Source organism: Pseudoliparis swirei, chromosome 24, assembly GCF_029220125.1.
Source record: "Pseudoliparis swirei isolate HS2019 ecotype Mariana Trench chromosome 24, NWPU_hadal_v1, whole genome shotgun sequence".
Taxonomy (NCBI): domain Eukaryota; kingdom Metazoa; phylum Chordata; class Actinopteri; order Perciformes; family Liparidae; genus Pseudoliparis; species Pseudoliparis swirei.
In genome coordinates this window covers 22,640,403-22,660,107 of record NC_079411.1, presented here as the reverse complement: position 1 = coordinate 22,660,107, position 19,705 = coordinate 22,640,403, and the positions used below count along the sequence as shown (strand labels likewise).

Below are 19,705 nucleotides of genomic sequence, written 5' to 3'. Positions count from 1 at the left end.
TTACAGTTATGGGGTTGTTGCGAACAAAGAGTCAGAAACTGACTTCTCCACAGGTTGCACAGCAACATTACGGTAAATACAATAAAGCTATATTGTGCCGAGCAGCTGGTTGTTATATGCTGGTTGTTTCTATGCATCCCACCACTGACTCGTTCAAAATAATACAACTTTATAAAACTTCTACTTAAAGTTGAACTTATCATTATTTACCATAACCAACATAACAGTAATCACTTTAATCTGTAAAGAAGACACACGATAATGATTGACACCATTCGGTTTTAATCAATACAGTTCACGATTGTAGGCCCTTATATCCCATATCAGGGGAAGTTTTAGAGAATTAAAAACATTGTATTTCATTTAGTTTCACTAATTCTGACATCCAAAGGTTTCGTAATGCCGGACCATATCCTCAATTTCCGAATAAGGAACACTGTGTTCCTCCGTCTGACCCTCTGCATCTGTGGGCCAATACTCAATCCAGGTTCTCTCTCCAAGTATATACTGAAACCTGAGGAGAACCGAGGGGAAATGCATTGGTTCTTCAAGTGAACAGCTATCTGTAATATGCTGAAACCCAACATGAAAAAGCCTCCACCCTCTGTCTGTCCGTTAAATGACTGCCAATAGCCACAGCAACAAGAAACAATTACGGCTCACTTGATTTAGTAATAGAAAGCAGTAAAACAATTTAAATACACAAACCACACACATTCACACAAAGAACCAAACTTACGTTTTGTTGTCATCATCTCTGTCAATATCTTTGGATGCGCCCATGATAAGGTATTCTTTGCCCTTTATCAGGTCTAGCGACTCCCTGCAGTGCGGTGGGCTGAGGAATGTGCGCAGTTTATTCAGAGGATCCACATCATAGGTTCCTGTAATTCAAATATAGGAGAACATAAAAAAGGTAAGGATTAAATACATAGCTAAAGGTGCAATACAACACATTGAATGAATGAGTTTATTTATTTAGATCAACAAAATATACAACCACCAGGGATAATTTAAAAAAAGAAGAAAGATATATGTGGCTGACCGAAAGGCTGAAGCTATCTAGCTTATACGTGCCCTAACCTATAATTGCTTGAAAACTTGTTCCGAAGAGCCTTATGTATAAAACTAAAACAAAACAAACAAAAAAACAACAACCAGAAATTAAAGCATTTGTCCCCATAATCCCTTACTTCTTATGCTTTATCAATACCGTCAAGTCTATACTTCTCCAGAGTCATGTTTTTAAATATATATATATTTTTAATTGCACCAGATTTTTACTTTCTTTGATGTCATGAGTTAAATTATTCCACTGCTTGCACATTAGTGATGTATTCTCATATATTCCTAGTGCCACAGTGGAATCATGCTTCAGAAAATAGTTGAACATACTCTCATTTGATTTCTTGTAAAGACTTAGATTGATACAACTCTCATGTTGTTGCTAAGCATAAAGACGGGAAACTGTTAGTCTGGCTCTGTGCAAAGGTACCAAAATCCACCTACTACCACCTCAAATATACTCCATCTAATCAATACCAACACAAATTAATGGTTACAATTCTAATTCCAATGTGAATGAATTGGCAGAAATATCATGAAATATTATTGGTATATTTTCGTCAAAGTATAATCACCTGAAACTAAGAATCGTGTTTTGTTACCTTTGAATTACTGGTTTACAGTATATCTACAAAGAGAGCAGCTCCTCTTTATTGAGACTGCAATGTTGCACCGCCATGTTTCTACAGTAGTCCAGAACGGACAAACCAGAACCAGATGGAGCCATTTGTGTCGGCCACCGTAGTTCTCTTTCACACTTGATACATTTTCGGGTGGTTGCAATCTGCAACCTGTAGACTGGGATATGTCTTGGCTATAGGACCAACCAGAAACCTCCTGGCGTGTCCGCATGTTACCTGGCAATGTGAGCTAATTTTGTTGCTACCAGTCTTTACATCAAACTCTCTAACAAAAAGCAAATATGCACATGTCCCAAAATGATGAATACCCACCTTCTTTGATGACTTGCACGACCCGCATTTTGTAAACATCTGTGGACACCTCGTTATTAAACTCTTCCAGGAGCACTTTGTACACTGAGGACAGAAACATTGCAGACTGTTAGCGGAGTTGCTTACTTACTAATCTCTCACTCACATATAAATGTGTTGTATAAAAGTGCTATCTGAATGCAGTCACGCTCACTTACCAAAATCGATCTTATTGGTCACTTCAGTCTCGCAGACCTTATCTCTGCGCATATCATTGCTGACTTTGTCCTTCTTCTGCTTACTGCAGTTCTCTGGAAAAACACAAAGAACATGACTGACGACCCAATAAAATAAACACAAGTGAATGTGAGAGGAAAAGTTAATGGGTGAGTGAAGCTGGACCTAAACCCCGAGTAATTCTTCGGCTAGACCGCTTACAATTTACTGTAAACCAGCGTTCATTTTGGAAGCTATTTTACATTTAATCCTATGGGATTAGGCAAACCGTAGATGCATATGGACGGCACTGAAAAAACGAGTCACGATATGTGTCTCTATGGTGATGGAATATAATTTTTTTATCATTGGATGGCAATACCGTCGGCCGCCACCATTGACGGTATTCTCTGCCGGCCCCACCTAAATTTACTGTCCTGCTCTCGTCCACAAAAAGGATATCTACCATGTGCCTGATGGCATGTGAATGCAGCATCCGTCACATTTTTGCCAGTTTTATCCTTCATAGTTTTAGTCATTACATTTTAGTAAACTGTTATTCCCACAAAAAAATGTGCCCTAGATTTCGGCAGCTATTTATTGTTTATTTTTTTTTAAATTTAAATCAAACTCATTCCACAAAAGATTTTATGTGAGCATTATCCCATGAAAAACCCAGATTAAGGTGATTATGAATGCAGCTCAGTATGCCAGTGAGTGTGTGTGTGTGTGTGTGTGTGTGTGTGTGTGTAAGAGGAAGGAGTTGGGCATCATCCTGTTTACCTTCAGCACATCTGCATTCATCTTTTCTACAGATCCGCATCAGTTTTCCATCTACCCTCTCTGGATGGTAGTATTTCACACAATGTGTTTCTGCAATGGAGAAAAAAGATATTTAAAAAAGGAGTTTGTGGTAGCTGCAGTACATCAGCACATTTACAATAAATACTTTTGAAAAAGTAATATTGGCTGCTTCGCCACAGTGCTGTCTCCTCTGAGACTCACGGTCGTAGTATTCATAGACGGACACAGCAGCTGGTTGAAGGACGCCCACATTCAGATCCTGTTTGATCCTAAAAGTGATCTCTTCTGGTTCTGTGTGAGAAACCTGTGGACAAAGGTAAGATGGAGATTAACACACACACACACACACACACACACACACACAAAACAAGGTAGAGATATGATCAAGGAAGGAAAGAGTGAAGTTGTACCTTGTCCAGGTAGATGATGAGGGAGCCTTTTTCTGACAGGACTGTGTCCCTCTGATATTTCGCAATGACGGGAGCATGTCCGTTGGACAACTACACACACACCCACACACACACACACACACACACACACACACAGACACACACATATTGTCAGACAACTTTCTAAACACTAAAGAACTATTTTTTTTCTCATAATAAACACAGCTTGTGAATTGTGTGTGGGTAAACGTGTATATGTGCCAGTTCTTACGAGGCCCAGGTCCTTTTCTACAATCGTGAAGCCAGTTAGCAAGCCAATATCCAAGATTGACATGGACGCATCCCTGTCTTTGTTCTTATACCTGCACAAAGAATACAACATAATTACGTAATTATTATATTTAATAATTACGTAATTATTATATTTAATAATAACGGCATAAAGGAGATGGAGAGAAATAGTCATGTTAATTATGTTTGTAAAAGTTCTGTCTCTAGCCAATGGTCAGTATGACATCTTATTGTACTCACAAAACCTTTATTTTCAGTTTGTACATCTTCTCATCCTCATCCGATTCCTCTGCAGGAGCAAAAGACTTTGAGTATTTTGTTTATTCGTTTCTCATAAGGTAAGGAACGTGGCAGAAACACGCTGGTAAAATGACAACAAATGAGCAGAAAGAGAGGGAGTGCACCACATTACCTTCGGTGAGCTTCACAGTCAAGTTAAACATCGTACAGTCACTCTCAAGTTCTTTAGGCAGAGCGTAATACAGCGACACCATCTGTCACATAGATTAAAGTGTATTGTAGAATGTGATAAACTAATAGACATGTGTCTTCAAAAGTCCACACAAGGTTAAAACAAATTATTTGGTCACATTTGACTCTAAAAGGACAAATCAACAATCAACAGATGATACAACTCAGAATTTGTGTCGCGTTTACTTTCAACGTTGCTTCTCCGGAGCCGCTCGCAATCACTTTCACATCCTGATTTATGTCATTGAGCTGTGGGAATTTAAATATGCACACAAACACACAGAGAGTCAGGAATCAGCAGAATAAACCTACAGGAAAACCACATGAGTGATGATATTAATGAGCCACAGAGAGTCTGTCTGTGCGTCTTCTCACTTTAGTTGTTCTGGTGGCGTAGTGGTTCTCCCTGTTGAAGTTGTACTTGTCAGGCCTCGTCCTGCCCGGGAACATGATGTCCACATTCAGATCGTACTCTGGTTCTTTAGCACTGGCCCTGTACTCTGCTACTGCCTGGTACACTATCATGGTAGCCTAGACAGAGAGAAAAAAGAGTGAGAAAACAAGACTTAGAAAAAAAATCAAGTTCCAAGTGAACACCGGATGGAGGTTTCAAGATGCAGAGAGAGGTCAGTGTTACCTGAGTTGATCCATAGCCTCCGCCCACCTTCTTCTGCTTGTTGAACCATCTCACAACAGGTCTGGCTTTTTCAAATTCCTTTATTAACAGAAGGAACTTAAATGGTTGACATTTCTTGGGGCCTGCGGTTGCATATAGACTTAAAAGAAAAAAACCTCTATTGAAAACAAAGCGATGACTGTTATATTTTAGACCTGCCAGTTTTTAAATGTTCAAGTCTACCCATAGAGCTTCTAGATCAGTGTTTCCTATTATGGCACAACATTTGAAACCAATATTCCAATGCATTTGCATTACCAAGACACACATTTCATTCACGGTGTGTGAGTGGTTGGTTTTTTTGAAGCATGACTTCCTGGTGAAACAAGTGGGACAGGCTCACCTTGGCCTTGACCAGAGCAAGAAGAGCATACGCTGTGGCCTCCAGAGTGTACACATGTCCCTTAGGCGTCGGCCAGTGGGAGAAGTCTGAGGAAGGTGCACACAAATAACCTTTTATTACAATACTGTAGCTGGAACCAGCTTAATTCACTGATAATTCCCCAATTCCTATAGTTTAAGAATTTTTATGTAAATGCAATAAAAATGAGGAAAGTAAAATTCCCGTAATCAAAAGATTTTTAACTAATATTTCTATCTTTCTACAAAAGAGTCACTATATGGCTGAAAAATAACGTCACATCTGAATGACAATCTATGTACATTTCAAAATCACCCAACGCATACACACAGAAAAATTATGGTGTCATCAGTGATGCCATAGAAGGAACATGTTTGTTATTTGTTATAAAGTTATTCAGGAGGTGATGGTTCTTCACAGAACCACAAATAAAGAACCATTTATGAACCATTCTTTTTTTTGTGTGTGACTGACATTTGGGTACCATTGTGTTGGTCGTGCTCTAAAAGTATTATAGTAATTATTAGTAGATGTGTAATATCTAAACACTACAACATAGAATCTGTTTCTGAACATTAGTTTAAGAATATTTGCTTTGTGTCGACACCTGGGGAAGCAAACTTGTTGAGCATCTCCAGGTCCAGTTTTCCCTCGTTGGCCAGGGCGTATGACGTCATGGCAACAGCATACGGGTTGAGGAGGTGGGGCAGACGCCTTTCCAGATAGGTCACTGCTTTGGCTACACTGCCTGGCAGACTCTGGATGAAAAGACAAGAAGTGGAAGGAGAAAGAAGAATGAGGAGAGAACAGTCGGATGACCGTAATGCGTCCAGTTTAAATATCTCACTCTGTTCAGGATTGTTGTCACATTTGATACCTGGACATTGACGCCGCTCTCCTGTCTTATTAGCTGGCCCTCAGTTAGTTAGTATTTGAGTGTGGATCTAATGCTCCATGGAAATGCCAAACCGAGGGTTGGCAGCCATTTTGAATGTGTCACGTGCTTCAAAAATAATTATGTGACCACAATTGAGCGTGAGATGAACCCCTCCCCTGGAACAGCAACTGCTATTTTGCCTCAGCCACTGCAACTGGACTCGACAGGCCTGTCCACTCGCTGAGGCAGAATTCAAACAGGTATTTAGTCGTCATTTTAAAACTAAAAACACAAGAGCAAAGATATAAGGAATGGATTACATTATTCTATTTGTATGTGTAATCGAACAAAACTAATCTGATTGAAAATGTTTCCTTTCCATACTTAATAATGCACGGACTCTACATCGCAATACAATATCCTCCTCAACCGACTCACAGAGCTATAGTTAAAATGGGTATTAAATTACAGTTGACCGAATACAAACTGGATTCGTCAACCTCTGTGAGAAACGAAGAGCCCGAGTATTTCGAATAGTAAACTTGCCCCGGTCGTGATTGTAAACCACATGTGCTGTGCAAGAAGGGAAAAGCGTGATCGGAGTCTCGACAGTAACTGAGGGAGGCGGGACTTTGCAAATGGTGCGTTGATTTCTCATCAGAAAGCGTTGCGTTTCGTTCATCACCGGAATCGGAAATTGAAGAAATAAAAAAGCAGTGAAAGGAAAAAGCATCGTACTCACATTGACAGTGGCGGAACAGAGCGAGCGTGACTCCTGCAAGGCGATGAGGCAGAAGGCCGTCATGGAGGCGTCTGAATCGGCGCCAAGCACATCGCCCTGCGCATGTAGGGACACACAAACGTGTTGATTCATACAAAGGGATTAGCCAGCCACGTGGAATAGTTTCCATCTTGTTACTTTTTGCACTTGGATGAAGAATTGATGATATTTAAACCAGCTCACGCACAATCATCTCTCCGTGGAGAATCTTTCCAACTTCTACAAACACGCCGTCGGGTTGCTGCGCGTTGAGATTCAGAAACTTAACAGAGTCACAGATGTGTTCGCTCTTCACTGCCACCAGACTGTTGGCCATGGCGAACACCTTGGTCACGTAGGCCGTCAGCCTGAGAGAGGAGAGGGGACGTTTAGTTTCCTTCAGTTGCGCGTGAAATACGCTCTCATCACATTGTCAGAATTTAGGTTAAAGGAGGATGCGGAAACATTTGTATGCATTCGTGCTTGAATATTTGAAAGCCTCACCAGGTGCTACTTTTGTGATTGGGAAACACAGAATAAGAACCATCACCTTTACGGTAGACAAGCTCATTCTGGTAGCCTGGACACAAACAAGAACACACAACCAGTTTGAGAAGCCCTGTTACATTGTTCTTCTGTTATAGTTGCATCTTTTAAATAATTCTACTGGCTTTTATTGGTATTTCAACTTCTATGTCATTGCATTCAGACCATCACTACTCAATGTCTCTTGGGTCTGTGGGGCAGTGGTAACTGCCGAAGGAAAAATGTTCTTAGCTGTTTCTCTCTCCTGAAATACTTAGAAGAGGAACCGGACTCTGTGGGGTCATTGGAAAGGGTCACGGACAATGACCTAGGGTCTGATTCCTGGACAGGTCAAACACAATCGATTACACAGTGGAGGGGGTTTAGACTTAAAGGAGCCTTTGAGGGTCTTCAACGCCCTCTGGAAAGGAAACAGATGGTTCTAGGGAACCTCGGGGCGTCTCTGAAAACATATAAAGGATGCAGTCTTGCACTGAGAAGGCAGCAGTTATTTCTAATGGTCTTGAGAGAAGGCTCGGGGATTCTGCTCCATTCAGTTGAATGTTTTCATGACTTGTTTGTATTTAGCGCTTGGTTGATAACTTGTAAACATGTTACTATAATAGAGTGTTATGGGGCAACCATGCTTAAACTACTTTCGATTTCTCACAAGGTAAAGGAACACTCATTTCCACCACAGTAACATGTATTGCTGTCATACTTTTTCTTCAATGCCAGAAACTTTAAAACAATCCCACACAGAGAGGCATCAACAAGGTTCCTACCGGTCTTGATGTGTTGGAGTGCGGCATCACGTTTCTCAAAGCCCACACTTTCCCACTGGTTGGTCTTGTCCAAATAGATTGTGGCAATGACAGGTAGAGTCATGCGGTACATGTTCTGCTCTCCACAGCCTGCGGGTTGGGCGATCAGAGTACCCATAGCGCTTCCACTAATGGCGCTCTCCACCAGTTCAGAAACTCCTTCTCTCCCTGCACACACACACACACACACACACACACACACACACACACACACACACACACACACACACACACACACACACACACACACACACACACACACACACACACACACACACACACACACACACACACACACACACACACACACACACACACACACACACACACACACACACACACACACACACACACACATCAATAAGAAGAAACATGCCACAGTGCCATCAGGCCATTTTTTAAACCAATTTTCAACAGTTCATTTTGTCATTAGGCATTATATTACATAACATGCCCAAATATGACATTACAGCTCACCTGTCACAGAGATCTGTGTGATAGACGGTGTGTTTGGAACTACATCTTTCCTAGGAATTGCACTGTTGAGAGTTTCTACTTGTACCCCATCTGAAAGGATGTACAGTGGGAATCAATTCTGAAGTGATAAAAAACCTAATATTACCAAATGACTATGTAGTTATTTATGGGTAAACTCACCAACACCGTCAACAGAAGGGTTTAGAAGTATAGTCAAAGGAGATTTAACCAGTACACCTTCAGGCTGGAAAAACAACAGTTAGGACAAACATTACAACTCACAATTAATTTGTAGTATAGTCTGCTGGTGTGGACAAAAAGACGTTATGGCTCGCTCGTTGAAATCTTCTCTTCAATTTGAAAAGGCTGGTCCACATATGCATCAAGGTTAAACCCTAGAAGGATGTGTGTTTCCCGATATGTTAACAGTGAGATCGCTGTTGCTCTTACCACCACCCGCAGTATCTTTATGATGCCATCATTGAGCGCCGAATCTTTCACAGCTGCTTTGACCTCGATCTTGAAATGCCCTTCTTTCATGGGAATGACAACGAATGGCACAGATCGAGTACTTTCGGCCCTGATGTTGACCTCCTGGCGATACTTCTTACGTTTAGAGGCTGCGCTGCACACATGCTCCTCCTCAATCAGATCCACACGCACCTTGAAAACAGGACAACGATGGAGAAAGAAAGTGAAGTATGTGCAGCTGATCAAAGATGAAGACCTCTATTGAGTGGGAAATCAACTTGGGATCAATCTGAACTTGAGAATAGTCATTAAAGACTAGAGTAAGGAGTTAACTGGTTCTCTGTTTTTGCCACTCACACCAATGTTTACTGTCATTTTTTGTGTGAACACAGACTTACGGTGAGATCATCGGGGCTAAGGTTGTGGAGGATTGCCTTGATTTCCACCTGTTCTCCTCGGACAGCAGAGTACGGCACCCGAAGATCAATGAAGAATTCCTTCTGGACAACTACCTCTAACGGATCGCCCACACAGATTCCTTTAAAATGAGAGGGATAAAAAAAAAAGTGTTTTTAAAGCGATGAATGAGAAAAAATGGAGAGAGGGTTCCACTGATTGTGGCCCCTGAATCCTCACCGTGAGTTTTTGACAGACTAATGCCAGTGAACTGCCAGGTTGTGATTGAGTCCGGCAAAGCATGATTTTTCTCCACTGATGTGGTTTCACTGAAGCAAAGAAAAAAAAGGTTTAACACTTCGAGAGGTAAAGGGTAGCTTTAAGTCCAAGTGGTGCCAGTGTGAAGTTATCAGTACATTTGGTGTGTGCACATTCCCTTGACTCACCAGTTAGGTGTTTTTTCTGAACAAGCAGGCAGGATGAAGTCCGTCCACAGCCAACTTTCAGGGAACTTGGTGCGAGAAACAATTTCATCGCTGTCCATGTAAGTTTCGTCATCCGCCTCACCTAAAGAATCATTCACAAGGTTACTATTTTTATTAAGTAAGACCCTAAATAGAAACTCAGAGCTTCACAACATCCCGTGTCCCCGTCTCTTACTGCGAGCCAGTTGGAGGCTTTCTTCCTTCCTGTCCGCTCGCTGGGTTTCCATCTCCTTGCAGCAGTGCAGGAAGGCCGTGACACAATCGTCGCCATCATTTATGTACTCGCTGCGCCTCTCACATGTGTACGTGAGGAGGGATTCCCTCATGCCGTCCAAACAACACTCACGCTTCAGCTTGTTATCTTTATATTTACTCACTGGGAACATAGAGGGTTGTAGAGGAGACAGAGGTAAGAAGATACATACCACCAAATGAACTGGAAAGGCAAATTAGAAACATAAATTGTGCTACTTTACTTTCGACACACGGTAAAGCAAATAAACTTAAAACCAAATGAGCCATGGAGGTGGAAAACTGGCGAGAAAGGACGGCTTCAGTGCGGAGAAGTAGGAGCGTGAACAAAGAGGTTGACAGGTGCAGCTCACTTTTATCTGTCTGCTAATACAAATGACGCGGCAAAGACGAGATCTGTGAAAGTCCACGGGACAAGCGGTCCAACGGCTGACATTGTGAGAAATGAGTGCCTGGAGATGACCGGTGATGTGTTTATTGGGTGGTTCTGTTTATATTTATCTGAATTATTGAATTGGACTGCCCTGTCCAGGTCCCGTCAAACCTCAGAATAAACAGCACGTAGCAGCTGAAGTATGTGCCGATAAGTATTATGTCTGCCTCTCGAAGGTTAGCTGCTCCGCCTCACCCAAAGCAACACACACACACACACATCATGTTGTTACAATGAGAGAGGGGGACGTGGGCCCCCCTCCTGTGAGAAAGGAGCAGACGAGCAGATCCGAGGTCAGGACGACGTCACGGAACGTGGGTGCTTGAAGAGCCGGACTTGTTTAGGGAAAGGCAGTCGTTTGGGGTTTTGACCTGTGCTGACCGAAAAGGACCCCCGCTGTGATTGCAATCGCATCGAGCTTGTATTTTACGTGTGATCAGAGAATAAATCCTCCCGTTGGCAAGGAGAGAACGAGAGAAGGTCGTTGGCTGAATTATTACCTTACCAGACATCCAATTTTGAAAAACGCTAACAATTCGCAGCTGTGGTTCTTACGTAAGCTGGTTGTGACTTCCATGATCGTCGTGGCTCGTCTCTTCCTGCTGGGGGACGGACATTTTGATTCTGGAAACACAGACACAATTTCAAAACTTTTAACTTGATTTGCACTTGGTATAATTTATGTGAAACTCTATAAATCAGAGCGAGGTCATTAATCTGTTTGGGTGTCAAAATACAGAAAAAAAGGTGAGCAAGAAATGTAATGCAGTTTGGTTTAAGATGCTGTTCTTCTATTGTCCACTAGATGCTCACTCTGGAAGAAAAGAAAAAACACTTGACTTCTGGCGATGAATAAAGGTCTATCTGCCCATTTCTCCGAAACAAAGATATTTCATTGATACAATGTTAAAAGCTGAAGACGGGTGTGTTCAGGGAAGAGGAGAGTAAAGTAGTGTCACCTCTTCTGTAGGGTGTCCCAGTCGTCGTGTTGGACTTAAATATCAGCCCAGCATCGAAAAACACACTCATACTGTCCTTCCCTCCACCGGAGGTGCAGCCTGTGTCGTACTTCTCTACCATGTCCCACACCTGAGCAGGTCGGAAGTCACACACACACACACACACACACACACGCACGCACACACACACACGCACACACAACAGATCTGATATGTGCACATGAACTCACGTATTTATTGTGTGAAGCCAAAAGCTGTCAGACGTGAGTGAAAGTTAACATGCGTCTAATTTTCTGTTATACGTTAAGCTTTTTAAAATGAAAGCCTAAGCAAAAAAACATTTCTGAGATAAATACGAAATGAAGTAATTGCCTTTTTTTGGGTGAGACGGTGCTTGTTGTTTAGGACGTAGACGCCTTTGTCCACCGCCACCAGCCCCACCATGGCCCCTGGGTCTCCTGTGACCTTCAGACCGAACGCCAGGCGGGGCTCATAGGATGTTTTGGCTCTTCTAGGTTCAAGCTTGAGCTGAATTTGAAGGCGAGGTCAGTAAATGAGACATTCGCTAAAGCAGTTTCATACAGAAAAGATGTGCAAATAACCTCATCAGCTTCTATGTGGGTGTTTTGGTTGCCCACTTAAACTCTACTACACATCAGTGGTGCGTGTCTCACCGAGCCCATGCAGGAGTCCTTGACATCCACCCAAACCGAGTCTGATACCACCTCATTGCTGGTTGTATGGTAGTAGGCTACAATACGAAATGATGGCAGCATGTCTTTGGTAATAGGATCTATCAAGGAAATGAGCACTTGATCTCTGATCCTGTAACGGCCATTTCTCACGAGCTGACCTCTGCTCAAGATCTATGGAGGCAGATTTGAACATCAGCAATTATCAGACATGAGTATCTTTGACGCATGACAAAAGAGTAATTTGCGTGCACACATAAACAGGTGTCGAACTGTTTTCACCAGATATGTGATGTCAGTCTCATGTTTTTCCTGTCGTTTGAGGTTGAGGTTAATTTTCATGGCGTTTCCAATTTTCAGCTCAGCCGTATCCACACCTGCAAACGTGACATGTTGTGATAAAACACCCAACATATGTAGTGCATGGGCCACATTTTTCCACAGCTATCTCCTTTTTTTGCCCGATATTATTTTAGGAAGCCCCTCACCTATGTGGATGTAGTTATTGCTCTTTGTCGTATATGGGAAAGCCACCATGGTGACTGATGCTTGTCTCTCAAGGCTAATATCGGGATTATTGGTCTTTGCCTGCAATTAAAGACACACACACAGGTAAATACACACACACACAGGTAAACACACACACACACACCAGAGTACCATGTCTATCCTATCTCAAGTTATCGTGGCTGTTAAATTACACTGACTAAATGAATTTCACCATTCACACACTGTATTTTTATGAAATTCAAAAGAAGAGACTTACAGTGATCGTCACAGATGGGTCTTTTGCGTCTGTATTGATGGTGAACCTTGTCATGCCATTGGCTGCGGTTATGCCCAGCACCTTGCCGGGATCCACCACCACTGTCACGCCCTTTGCTGGACTTTTGTCAGGATTCAAAACTTCAACCTGCCGTCAGAAACACAAACAACTGAACACCCAGAACACTGCCTTCTTCTATTTGACCTTGATATTAGATTTGTTTTAGGTCCAAGTATCATGACTTAGTTTCTGGTGACCCAAACTGTTGATGGACACATTGCTTCCTTCTGTTTGTCAAAATCTTTCTTAACATCCCAATAAAAAGCGTAGGGCAACATATTGATCTAATCAATAACAGTTATGAAGAGAGCATTAAGCAGCATGCAACTTTCACATTTACGATATACTGCCAACTGCCATCTGTGTTTTCTGAGCCACTTTCAGTAGTTTAATGTTTTATGTATTGTGTTTTTATTTAGGTAGAAATATAGCCATTTAATAAAATGGATTCATTCCGAACATGCGACAAATAGGAAAAAAACACCTACAAAATAACAATATTTATATACAGTTCATTATATATAAACACATATTATATGTCCTTAAAGAACTTATATGGTCCTACCCCTTTCTATAACCTAAATAATGAACTTGGTATTTAACACAGACACATAAATAATATTCTTAATGTAAACAACAACAACGATTAATGTATCTCTGTAATTTGCTTAATTTCTTCATCTAAACCACAGGTGTCAAACACAAGGCCCGCGAGCCGAATTCGGCCCAGCACGTTATTTTATGTGGCCCCTGACGGCTTGAAAGACATACGATCACCTTTTCTTAAAAATGTAAGAAAAATATGCTGTGCTTTTATTTTGAAGGTTTCAAATTAATTGGATTTCTGTTATAATTTTAGAGAAATGTTGTTTTGTACAATATTTCTACACTCAAATAAACAATAATCAAATGCTTAGAGAGTTATTTAACTATATGTTCGAGAGGAGTTTTTATGTTTATATGTTTCCGTAACAACCCTTTGAGGGCAGCCATGATGCTGATGTTGTGAAAATGAGATGGACCCCCATGATCTAAACCATTCCATACATCCAGCCCACATATTAAAATACAAATGCTCTCCCTAGTACGGACACAATGTGTTTTTTAAAATAAAATCTTCCTCTTATAATCCCTCTCTCTGTCTGAGAACATTGTTTATTGCCTGGAAGTGCAAAAAAGATGCTGTCAATACATGTAAATGTAAATAAATACTTTACCGCAAAGTCAAAGGACATTCCTGGTTTGAAATATTTGGGTGTTCTCTTGAAGGTGATGGTGTAAGGCGATGAGACGATCTGGATGTTTCTCAGCTCCGCCTCCACCATTTCACTACCTGTGTGTTGATACACAAACACAAACACTTTACACAACAACTGACTACAAGAGTATTTGAGAACATTTATTCATCTCCTGATATAAAGCCAATACAACAATTGCTTTTCTTGGTCTCTTTATTTTCTATTCTCCTCTCGTTCCTTTTTGGGGATTTTTCAGAAACAAATAACGGTGTTAGCTAGTTGGTAGTTTGCTTTGATCAAACACTGAAACGGCACGAACAAACGGTCTCTATATCTCACCGCTCTCCGTCAGCACACTGACGGCCACGAATATGGAAGTCCCCACCAGGTCGGCGATGTTTGGGAAAGTACTTAAGATGTGGTCTCTCGTCAGCGTGGCCTCTCCACTACCTGCCTGGATCTAATGTGACAGAATACAAAAATGCATCTTGAAATCCAATATGGTGGCACAGTCGGTGAACGGCCTGGTTATATCTGAACATCCAAAATAAATAATATATGTCGATAGAAATGTAACAATTTAGATGAAGTTACTGTATGAATGACAGAAAGTTACCGTAAAACATTTTTTACATTTTAAATACAGCAAAAGTGTAAGAACGAGCTCACCTGCACTCTCTGAAGAGAACTCGGGATGCTTTTCTTTCGACCGTTTTCCATAACTCCAAACACCACGTACGCGTTCCCTTCCACCTCTTTACCAAACAGATACCTAAAAAGCCACAAGACGGTGACATCTTCAAGCGGTTAGCGCGGCCTCTGGACGACACACTTTCATGTTTCTTCTCTGCAATCAATGTGCCAATCAAACCTCTCGTCTCTCAAGCCACAAAACAAAAACCTTCACATACGCAGCTTTGATGCTGACGGTGAAGTCTCTACTTTCCACGTAGAAGAAGGAAGTCACAGGTGTCAGTTTAACCTCAAAACTGGGCAGCACTGCAACGTGGAAAACATTTTGTTGTTTGTCCAACTAGGAGCAACAATTAGTGAATGTTGTACGTTTGTTTGGGTTTTAACTAGAAATGCAGGTGGACTCACCGTATTCTTTCACCTCAAACTCTGCAGAAAAGCTCTGCTGTGGGTTGCTCTGGAAGCGTGTCACCACCTTCCACAGTCCAGGACTACACACACACACACACACACAATAAATGAAAGTTATACATCCATATTTATATCTTAAACACATTGAGATGTAGGTCTACACAAAAGAGCTGCTTGGCTTTCATAGTTCTGCCCTACAACACTGACGTTTACCAGAAAAGGTTTTAAGATTTCAGGATTCAATGTATTGAACTGTCCATTAACAATGAACATTTAAAGCCGAAAAAGATGAAGTGATCTGCAATTTTAAAGGATTAGTTTAACATTAGTTAAGAGGGAAGGGTTAAATATGATTATCACCACTCTTGTGTCTAACGGCATCTCCTCTAAAAATCGTCTCCTCTAAATAACACTGTGCCACAGAAGACAAGCGTTTCCCAAAATGTTAAACTCTTGTTTTATGGCATTGAAATGTGTCATTTAAAAAGGCGGTTTTACTGTACCCGGATTTTTAGAGTAACCCTACATTTTATATTTAAAAGCAAACATGGCAGCTGCTGCTACTCTGCCAGATAAGTTGACCTTTAAATAGAAGGTCCAGTTCATCTGAGATGTTTCACTGCTGTCTCATTTAATTTGGTTGTGTAATACATTTGAGAAACCAAAATAATATTTTTTTATGATATATCACAGATACAGAATGGGTCAAAAAGTATCTAGATCTTGTTTTAGTAAAGACGAGCTTTGAAAATCTTCCCAACAACCTTTAAAGAGCTAAAGTGCAGTAACGACTAAACGATAAATCATATTAGTCATATTAATATCACAGCTATGCAGACATGTGCACAGACATGTTGGGGGGCAGGGGCTCAGACCAAAAAAAAGGGCAAACCATCGCCAAAATTATTTACCTATTGATCACTGTAACTTGAAGTTAGCGAGTAACTGGTTGCTATACGCAACACCTGAATCACATTGTGTCGTGAGAAGACATGAGAGCTAAACAAAATGACATGTTTTCTATTAACAATTACAATGTATTTTCATTTACACAATGATAGTAGTGAAAAATGCCATATAATAAACGTGCAAGGAGGAGGAGGAGGAGGAGGAGGAGGAGGAGGGAGCATGTCTGGGTGGAATTTTCACTCAAATAACAACTCAAATAAATGCCCCGTCAGATATCAAAATACATTTGGGGGGAATTGATGACAGAGAGAGTCATTTTTATACTTCAATACTTATTCATGAAGGAAAAATGTGGCTCCAGCAGAAGGGGCACTTTTCTCATCCAGGGCAAAAGGGGCGGTGCTTAAGCACCAGTAGGGCTCTATCTGTGCACGTGCCTGCGAGCTATGACTAATGCAACATAGACATGCTATCGTGTTATCTTCTATCCATGTGTATCCAAAGTGTAAATACCCAACTTAATAACAAACTATATAAAATGACAACGTGGAAAATGTCATTTAAATATAATAAACTACTAACCTGACAATTTCAGCAAGTTGGTAATCTCCAGTGTGAATCCCTGATTGCAAAGAGACTGGAAGAAGTGGTAACATGATGCCTTCAGGTGTCTAGAAATGAAAAATATTCCATAACCATTAACAGAGAATGGTAAATTACCAATTATTTTAGTAAATTCATGCCCTATTTTATGTATGTATTTTTGACTAAAATCCAACGTCCTGGTTAACGTCTATATTGACCAAAGACTCTTTGGTAGTTACACTTTTTCCAGCTATTTCTAAAATAGCTGAAAATTGTGTCTCCCGCTGACGGAAAGTCTTTAATGTGAAAATCCACCACTAGAGGGAGACATGCATTCATTTTTTAAAGATGTAATATTATATTTCTATATTCATTCTATAATATCACATTCAAATCTGTGCTTATTATGGATAAATCACAATACCTCAATATCGATGGAAATAGAAGCATCAGCTAGGTTTCTCTCTACTGGCTCCATGGCGGGCGTCACTCCAAACATCCTGTAAAGAACTGACGGAGAGAGAGAAGGAGGTTCATTTTGCTGTTGAAGTCTGGAAGGACGGTGACTCTATTTTGGGGTCGTGTGACTGTTTCAAAAATGTTTTCACTTCACTATCAATTACAGTCAAATCGATCAATATGGACAATGTCACCTTTGCTGTTGGGGGTGTAGAGGGTCTTATCAGTCTGTATGAAGATGTACCCGGACTGAAAGGAGACCAAGATGATTTGCTCCAGCAGTCGGTCAGGAAACTGAGCTTGCAGGTGCACATGCTGCTTCACGTTAGCATCCTTACTGAAGTCTGCACCGGGGATCTGAATCCAGCGTGGAGAGACACCAGGAGTGAATCACGTGCATTTCTGGATTCATTTATAGATCATTTTGTGTGGCCGAGTTATTGAATGAAGCCAAGTAACGGTGACAGATAATGTGCATATACAGTGACAGTGTTTCATTCACCGTTATCTGTCCCAGCTGCTGGAAATTATTTTCAGCGTTAAGTGTCACGGATGTGGTTGCCAGAAGTGTTTTTTTGGATGGATGGTTCATCACACTGATACGGACGATGATGTCATTTCCATTGCAGTCTTGACACTCCACAAAGATGTTTTCTACTGCGCCTACACGCAACATGTTGGGGGCAGACATCAACGCCCTGCAGAGAGGAAGATATGGAGTAATAATATTAATATGTGCTGATAAAATATTGTATTTTGTCAGGCGCCATAAAACACACACACATGAAGTAGAAAGGCGCCTCCACTGTGCTTGACAAAGGGGAATGTTTTTGATTATTTCACAAGAAAAAAAGTCAGGAAAGAAAGACATATTTCTCCTTTTCTGACACCTCAGGTTTATTTTGGTACCAAAGCCTTAGGTTGAGAACCACCGTCTTAATGAGTAAACGTTTCAATTTGCCCAAATTGCAGATAAACAAACCTATTGGGCTGATGAGGATCCTGACTGGACTTCACCCACAATGAGTCATCTATTGATTACTTTGATGAAAAGCCAGCAACTGGACAAACAGAGCGTTTCGTCATGACTCTGACTGGCATGAGGTATTGAACCACATTTAGGGTCAACTGACTTGGCCTCATCTGAAAGTCCACCTTACCTTGTGACACCAATGACAAACAGGACCACAGCCCCTCATCAAGTCCACAAAGGCTGCGGTCCACCAGGACCAAGACCTCGACCACACAGGAACAGTTTATTTCCAGCTGCAGTCGGGTTCAACAACAAAGACCATGGGACCCCCACTGACTCTGACTCTCACATCCACAGGACTATAAAGACCAGGACCCCCCTCTGACTCTGACTCTCACATCCACAGGACTATAAAGACCAGGACCCCCCTCTGACTCTGACTCTCACATCCACAGGACTATAACGACCAGGACCCCCACTGACTAACTCTGACTCTCACATCGGACAACTTTGCTCATCTTTTCTTCTCTTAGAAATATACACCTGCCACTTTTAGAAAAAAAAAACTTATTCTAAAGTACTGTTATCTATTGGTTATTTACCATATTTATCTATAATTGCACAATATTAACTGTGTTTAGAATGTGTTGTATTCTATGTTCATCGTTATGCACCTTTCACTGAGTCAAATTCCTCGTATATTCAACGTAAAAACGCTAAACAACACTTCTGACTCTGATTCAAGGGGGGGGGGGGGGGGTCAGGTCTCTACTTACATTGGAGCTCCATCAGCCAGAGAAGTGAGGGCCACAGAGGCCAGCAGCCACAGCAGAGTCCTGCTCATCCTGAACGATGTGCATTCAATGGAGACTGACACTGCCCTGCACACTCCTTTTATTCTCCCTCCACCTCCAATTCCGGTAAACCAAGGGTTTATTCACCCATGTATGAACACATGCTTCGTATCAACTTTATCTCTGCTCTGAAGAAAAAGATAAACAGTAAAAAAAAAAAAAAATCAATGAGGGTGTATGTTATGCAGTTAAAGTTCACTGCAACATTACAGCAACAAAAAATAGTTTTATTTTGTGTTTTCTTCTTTGGGACATGTCGAGTTCCTTCAAGTAATATAATAATAATAATCATACTTCTACAAAAACAAACAAACATATCGAACATGCACACAGACAACCACGCAGCTGAGTCGTATTGAGTAATTTTAAGGTAAAATATCTGGCACGGTTTTTTAGGAGTT

The 19,705-nt window shown here is 41.2% G+C and overlaps 1 protein-coding gene across 2 annotated transcripts; it reads right to left on the bottom strand.

Moving 5' to 3' along the window:
• Nucleotides 1-259: 259 nt before the first annotated feature.
• LOC130189682 (complement C3-like) lies at nt 260-19,334 on the bottom strand. Of its 2 annotated transcripts, XM_056408608.1 has the most exons (43): nt 19,227-19,332; nt 17,980-18,175; nt 17,672-17,834; nt 17,443-17,528; nt 17,016-17,104; nt 15,522-15,604; nt 15,332-15,419; nt 15,090-15,192; nt 14,760-14,880; nt 14,400-14,515; nt 13,123-13,269; nt 12,845-12,944; nt 12,639-12,733; nt 12,339-12,530; nt 12,037-12,192; nt 11,665-11,794; nt 11,261-11,329; nt 10,196-10,396; nt 9,982-10,102; nt 9,776-9,864; nt 9,538-9,677; nt 9,119-9,331; nt 8,849-8,912; nt 8,669-8,758; nt 8,153-8,359; nt 7,347-7,422; nt 7,051-7,210; nt 6,825-6,920; nt 5,813-5,963; nt 5,188-5,273; nt 4,806-4,883; nt 4,544-4,699; nt 4,355-4,417; nt 4,110-4,191; nt 3,938-3,986; nt 3,678-3,768; nt 3,428-3,517; nt 3,219-3,321; nt 2,997-3,086; nt 2,216-2,308; nt 2,019-2,102; nt 740-884; nt 260-514 (listed from the first exon to the last, which is right to left on the bottom strand). In XM_056408608.1, exons 1-43 carry the CDS (start codon nt 19,292-19,294, stop codon nt 373-375), a joined length of 4,962 nt encoding a protein of 1,653 aa, XP_056264583.1. In that variant the 5' UTR covers nt 19,295-19,332; the 3' UTR covers nt 260-372. The 2 variants fall into 2 exon arrangements, with proteins under 2 accessions (XP_056264583.1, XP_056264584.1); XM_056408609.1 differs by lacking the exons at nt 260-514; nt 740-884; nt 2,019-2,102; ... (4 more) ...; nt 3,678-3,768; nt 4,110-4,191 and having other exon boundaries at nt 3,936-4,058; nt 19,227-19,334.
• Nucleotides 19,335-19,705: the final 371 nt, after the last annotated feature.

What these genes read in the sequence shown, in the direction of transcription:
- LOC130189682 (XM_056408608.1), bottom strand. Translation starts at nt 19,294, where the DNA reads ATGAGCAGGACTCTGCTGTGGCTGCTGGCCTCTGTGGCCCTCACTTCT. An exon ending in TCTGTTCCGCCACTGTCAAT is followed by an intron (nt 5,964 to 6,824) that starts GTGAGTACGATG and finishes CTTTTCATCCAG; the next exon opens with AGTCTGCCAGGCAGTGTAGC. An exon ending in CGTGCAAGTCATCAAAGAAG is followed by an intron (nt 885 to 2,018) that starts GTGGGTATTCAT and finishes TTTGAATTACAG; the next exon opens with GAACCTATGATGTGGATCCT.